Genomic DNA, 6,723 nt, shown 5'->3' on the forward strand with positions numbered 1-6,723 from the left:
TTGCCGGCAAATGGAAGTGGTCCACATCACCACACCAGGTGCCATTTAAAGTCCCATCTCTTCTAATTCCATAGAAAATTTCCTTCCCTTGCTTGCAATTGCATAACATCCATGTTTTCCCTTGACCCCACCCCCACTTTCTCGTTTTGGAATAGCCTGGAATCACTGCATAAATTGTCTGGACCCGGTTAAGTTCTTCCCATATGCACAAATCAATCATGATGTTTTGTTGCTTATATAAATTGCTTTGTTCTTATTCGTTTAAGGATCGGATCAATNGGTGGGTAACAAGGCTGACATGGATGAGAGCAAAAGGGTATGCCTTCTCTCTCTCTCTCTCTCTCTCTCGCTCTCTCTGTCTTCCTGCCTGTGTTTTCCATGTCAATTGACATGTTTTTGACAAGAACATTCTTTCAGGCTGTCCCCACCTCGAAGGGTCAAGCTCTTGCAGATGAATATGGCATCAAGTTCTTTGAGACAGTATGTTACATTTGTTAGCTTGGAAAATTATTATATAATATCTTGTGGACATTCTATTCTAAAGATCTTATGTTTTACAGAGTGCCAAGACAAACTTAAATGTGGAAGAAGTTTTCTTCTCAATAGCTAGGGACATTAAACAAAGACTCGCTGATACTGATTCAAAATCCGAGGTATGGTCATTTAAATTACTAGGTTGGCTAAATTCGCAAGTATACTTCTTTACCAATCCTTTTGCTTAAACGAAGTTAAAATTATTGTTCAACAGTGTTTGTTGATTTTTTTTTTTAAATTTTTTAATTACAAATTCATAATAATGCGGAAAAAAAGTTGCTTAAAGCTTTCAAGGAGGTTCTCATTCAAAAAAAGGTTTTGGAGGAGGTGTTCGGAGAGTCCTCAACTTAAATGAGAAAAAATTACAAGAAACTTGTTCATCTAAAAGTACTTGGAGATGATTGTAGTCGCCTAATCTAAATATATATATATATCTTTTGTAATAGCCTAAGCACACTGCTAGTAGATATTGTCCGCTTTTGCCTGTTACATATCTTACATTATCATTGTCAGTCTCACGATTTTAAAATACGTCTGTTAGGAAGACGTTTTTTACACCCTTATAAGGAATGCTCCGTTTCTCTCTCCAGCCGATGTGAGATCTCACAATTTACCCCCCTTGAGGGCCCAACGTCCTCGCTGGCACACTGCCTGGTGTCTCTTTGATACCATTTGTGATAGCCGAAGCCCACCGCTAGCAGATACCGTTCGCTTTTGCCCATTACGTATCGCCGTTAACCCTCACAGTTTTAAAACGCGTCTGTTAGGGAGAGGTTTTCACATACTTATAAGGAATGCTTCGTTTCCCTCTCCCACCGACGTGACGTGGGATCTCACATCTTTTGCCTAATGAAAAGTAATTGAGATATTCAACACCTAATTTTATGTAAAATCTAAAGTATCCTACTAGTTTAATTATTGTTTTCCACATATAAAAAAGGTATCACGCTAGTTGCTTTACTTTTTACTTAGCTTTCTTATGATATCGAGTTTCATTTGTCTTGGAAACCGCCAATTTTTCTTATATTTTAACAAATTGTTATTACTTTGCTTTCATCTGATACTTTTATGAGTTTGTTGTGCCTTATGATTACTTAAGCTTGCACAGTACATTTAGTTCTACTTTTGGATGTTGCAGCCTCAGACAATCAAGATTAATCAAGCAGATCAGGGGGCAGGGGCTGCACAAGCTGCTCAAAAATCGACATGCTGTGGTTCTTAAGCAAGATGCGTTGATGGGATCTTACGGTACACTCTTAAGGAACCATTTGTGGAAACTATCGATCGGTCCTGTTACAACTATGTCACTGCTGCCTGTATCAGTTCTCATTATCATTTTTTTTCCCAACTAGTGCTAATCTGAGTGTGAATGACAACAGACAGATATCCTTATTTGAGAAATTAATTATATATTAGTTGATTTTTTACAAACACTCTTTACCTCGTTCTTCATTGAAACTTATTTGATCCGGCGTGGAAAAGAAATAGCAGCCATATTTGGAAATTGAAATGAAAGGCGTTCTTTATGGTGTGATTATCTGTTGGATCACTTGGTGAGAAACACACCTCGAGTAAGCCCGAACTAAATATGATCTCTGCTGCATTGATTGTCCTCTCTTCTCTCTCTCTCTTGGTCAGATATTGATATGTTTTAGCCACCTTGTTCAATACTTGTGCTTAAGTTTGTTTTCGCAGCTTTGCCTAAATGGGATAAAATGAGCGAGCTCATATGATTGCCGGCAAATGGAAGTGGTCCACATCACCACACCAGGTGCCATTTAAAGTCCCATCTCTTCTAATTCCATAGAAAATTTCCTTCCCTTGCTTGCAATTGCATAACATCCATGTTTTCCCTTGACCCCACCCCCACTTTCTCGTTTTGGAATAGCCTGGAATCACTGCATAAATTGTCTGGACCCGGTTAAGTTCTTCCCATATGCACAAATCAATCATGATGTTTTGTTGCTTATATAAATTGCTTTGTTCTTATTCGTTTAAGGATCGGATCAATGCCATCTTCATAATGGATTGCTGAATCCCTAAAACATTATCATTTGGTAATTACATATCATGAACTTATTAAGTACAGGAAAACTGTGCAGAAATTTCATATCACTGTACTCAGTAATAGTAATTATACTTGGGCTATTTTAATGACTTAGTTTGCATACTCTTTTGCTGTTTCTGATGTCTTTGTGGTACTTTTGTTTCATTTTAGTTCTTATATGTCTGTAAATGTATTGATTTTTGCTCTTGTTGATCATTATTCAACTTGTAATTAAATATCAAACTTTATTAGTATGGACAGTGAGGACTAAAATTATAGTTTTATTATAATAAATTTGAATCGATGTTTCTAACTAGAAATACCTCTAATGTGAAGTCGGGATGTACGATGTTGAGATTTTTAATAGAACTTTTTGACACATTTGCTATCTTTTTCTTTATTCCTTGAATATGAATCTCTTTTGGAATATGAATCTCTTTTTAAAAATAAGTATTAGGAACACTTTTGAGCATGTCACTATTAGATCATGTCTCGACCAAGATATCTTAGCATGTGCATGTTAGGATGTCTTTGCTTTATCAAAACTGTCTCGACTCGGGTCATATGACAACCATTGTCAGCGAATATGCGGTACCCTTAGCTTGTGTTAGAGCTTAAATGGACCAAGACCTAGTTTGAGATTGTGGTAACTTTGAAAATAATTGTTGCAATTTGAGATTGCGGTGGCTGATATCAATAGTGCACAGTGTATTCACATTTAATGTCTAAATTTTTGTAAGGAAATTAATTTAAATTTTATATGATATAAATAACATTATTTTATTTATTCTAGGGATTTATATATTTTGATTTTACAAAACTGCTGTAAAAAATCATGTTGAAATTAAAAAAAAAAAAAAAAAAAATCGTTTGGATTAAAATAAAATTGTGTGTGAGAGAGAGAGAGTGCCAAATGGAATATTTTGTTTGTGATTGTGAGCTAAAATATACATCAAATGCTTAAAATTATTTCCTCTCTATCTCTATTTTCTTCGTCTCTTTTCTATGTTTTTTTTCGTTTCCATTTTCGATCTCATCTCACCATGAATTGAGTATTGATGATCCATCTTAAACATCTTCATTTTTCTTTGTCAATCATTATTTGCAAATATTTTTAGGTGAAAGGGTTGAACAAAGGATCAATCTAGAAAAGTTACACGAAATAAATTTAATTTAGCCAATTGAGCTAAAGTTAGGACTTTTCTAAGTTTAAATAGATTATTTTTACTTCCAGCATAAAAAAAATACTTAACTAGAGCAACTTTATATCAAGGAAGATATAACAAAAATACGACAATCACACGGAGCTTGATTGTGACCTATCATAATACAATGGTGCAATTGATTGTGGCCTATCATTGTATACAACAATTATACGGAGCCTGATTGTGCGCATTGTGTAGATGTGGTGTGCGATCATATTTGGTCGTTACAAATTTGTCTTAGCGAAATGTCCAATTTTTTTTTATAGTGTACAATTGTACTTGGTCATATTTCCTCTTTTTTTTTTTTTTTTTTTTTTTTTACTGAGTCATAGTTTACTTTTTTTCATATAAAGAATATAATATATAAAAAGTTATAGGTATACACATATTCGAATTGGTCTAATGATAAGTTTATTGGACCGAATCAAAGAGTCAGATCCAAATATGATTGAATAGGGCAAGTCCAAACTTTAAAAGGTTGAGTGGACACCTGTACTAATTCAAAATTAAGTGGCAGTTTTAAACTTTAAAGAAAATAATTGACAGAAAAATTTGAGAAAATTTTAAAGCCTGAGTGTTTTAATTTTTTTTTTTTTTTAAATTTTCAGCCTAAAAAATATATAATTATAATAAAAGTTCATAATTGAACGCCTTTAGCTACTATGATGAAAAGGAAATGGAAAGAAAAAGAAAATAAATAAAATAAATAAAATAAAGAAGACTTTAAAATTTAATTGTAATTAAGTCAATAGTTAATTATAAAAGCACTTTTTTTGACATTTTTAAATAAACAGATTTGAATGTTAATTAAAGTTTTATAAAGTAAAGAGGGAGAGAAGTGGCTGCTTTTGGTGTTTATTCTGTGTGACAGGATTATATTTATGGGAATTTATTGCATTTTTATTGTGGTTAGTATTTATTGGTTTTTTATTAAGCCAAATAATTCTTTATAAATTTAATTTAAAAGAAATTCTCTATTTTTTCAATTAAAAGATTCTAATAAAGTTGGTTAATTTAAACTTTTAAATTTTGTCTTCATTGGATTGAAGTTGATTACTCACAAGTCTTCTTTAGTAAATAACCATTTTTTTCCTTAATGCTAATTAATTTTTTTAATAAAAAATTCTAAGTTAAAATACCAATCAATACCCGAGTAGACTACAAGTGAAAAATCGGAAGAAGGTGAGGATGATGTCAAGTCATCATGCTCCTTATTCTTGACAACACACGTGCTACAATGGTCTGGACAAAAATCCGTCCTCAATTCAGATGGTAGGCTACAACTCACCTGTATGAAGTCAGAATCCCTAATGATCGTCAATCAACCATACAACAGTCAATTCATTCTCACGACATTATTAGGTGTATAGATTTCAAATGATAGAATTTAAGGATGAAAAGGACTTTCAACCCAGAATTGCAGAAGTAACCCAAATAATTAAAGATATAGAAGCCATAGGAATATACATACATACATATATGTATGTGTATATATAGATTAAGAAATGTCATAGATTGATCAGAATTATATTCTATTTACGGAATAACCTGAGAAGTACAAGAATTACTCCAAAGAATCAAACCATTATCTAACTCTTCCACATAATTGTGGAATCTGAATTTCATTGCTCATCTTCCACCAACCAAAGCCTGCAAATCTTTCTAGAGAGAGAAAATACAGCCATTAACAAGATAGATATACAGAGAAAGAGAGAGAGAATGGCATATGTAATAGAATTTGAAGCTCACTAAAAACCATAACTTATCCACTACTATCTCTCTTGATTTAGAGAGAGAAAATGGTGTCTGACATGAGTAAGAGGTTAAATCATAGAGCAAAACATATCAGATTTACATTTCCTACCGATGGGTCCATGAACCAAAAAAAGACCCCATTATCTATAAAAGTATTTGATTCTAATGGATTCCAGATTGGATATGGATTCCTACACAGATAGATTATATATATATATATAAAAGATGAAGGTATTGGATCTGTGTAACAAGTAGTGGTTGATCCAACACAAAAGCACAATCAAACAAATCAGCAAAGTGAGATTTCTCAAGTTTTTATTGACTCAACACTTTCACTCCGTTAGTTTTTTTCGTGGTAATTGATTTGAAGTTTTAAACCTCGAAAAATATTCGGGAAAGTTTAGACAATGTGATTGACAGTTTCATACTTTTGAAGGTAAGAAAAGTTTCGAAACTTTTAGTTTATCCATGTATCAAAAGAGTTTAGTAGCAACTACATTTCTCAAATTTCAAGATCTTTCTATGTTTATAGAACGGAACCAAACATGATGATCACCGCTTTACAATGTTTAACAGTAAAAAGTTCATCAATCCCATCAAGAGAGGAGTTGTAAGAAATGTTTGGTTTCATTCGAACGTGACTTTTGGAGATTCCAAATGGTTCACAAAGGAGTTCGAAGAAGAAATAGAAGATAAATGATAATAAATTGAAATATATGTGTGTATCTTGGGAGGTGTGAGATGACATCTAATTTTAAGACTTCTTATTCTTAAACATCATAAATAAAACTTTAAACCAAATGGCCCCTCAACACACACACATCTAATTCTAAGACTTCTTATTTTCAGACATCATAAACAAAACCTTAAACCAAACAGTTCTTGTGAGATTCATTTTAGGGTCGTGAGAAGGCAGCTCAAGAACTTTAAAAACTAAGGGATAATGGTTGATCTTTAAGGATCTTTTTTAAGTCTGGACCTTATGATATCAAGCCATTTACTTTGCTAAGATCAATCGTCTTAGTCAGTGCCTCATGAATTATTAAAGCAAAATCTAAGAAAGCTATAAAGATGAAATAATGGAGGGGGAAGGGGTGGATTGACCAAAGAATTGGCATTTTCCCCAATCCCCAAATCAAAACTGAGCAAAAAAAAAAAAAAAAAAAAAAAAAAAAAAAAAAA

The 6,723-nt window shown here is 32.8% G+C and overlaps 1 protein-coding gene and 1 long non-coding RNA gene across 2 annotated transcripts in view; one reads left to right on the plus strand and one right to left on the minus strand.

Annotated features, from left to right (window-relative positions):
- Positions 1 to 281: 281 nt before the first annotated feature.
- On the plus strand, positions 282 to 1,967 carry LOC111463395 (ras-related protein RABE1a-like). The gene is made up of 4 exons (XM_023107324.1): positions 282 to 316; positions 418 to 480; positions 561 to 653; positions 1,673 to 1,967. The coding sequence occupies exons 1-4, from the start codon at positions 299 to 301 to the stop codon at positions 1,754 to 1,756; spliced, it is 258 nt and encodes an 85-aa protein (XP_022963092.1). The 5' UTR covers positions 282 to 298; the 3' UTR covers positions 1,757 to 1,967.
- Positions 1,968 to 5,109: 3,142 nt separating this feature from the next.
- LOC111463186 overlaps positions 5,110 to 6,723 on the minus strand; it is a 4,325-nt gene continuing 2,711 nt past the window's right edge. Inside the window, exon 2 of the long non-coding RNA XR_002713834.1 lies at positions 5,110 to 5,448. This is a non-coding gene — a long non-coding RNA (uncharacterized LOC111463186). The remainder of the gene's footprint in view (positions 5,449 to 6,723) is intronic.

The sequence above is a fragment of the Cucurbita moschata genome, unplaced genomic scaffold (genome assembly GCF_002738365.1).
Source record: "Cucurbita moschata cultivar Rifu unplaced genomic scaffold, Cmos_1.0 Cmo_Scf00028, whole genome shotgun sequence".
Taxonomy (NCBI): domain Eukaryota; kingdom Viridiplantae; phylum Streptophyta; class Magnoliopsida; order Cucurbitales; family Cucurbitaceae; genus Cucurbita; species Cucurbita moschata.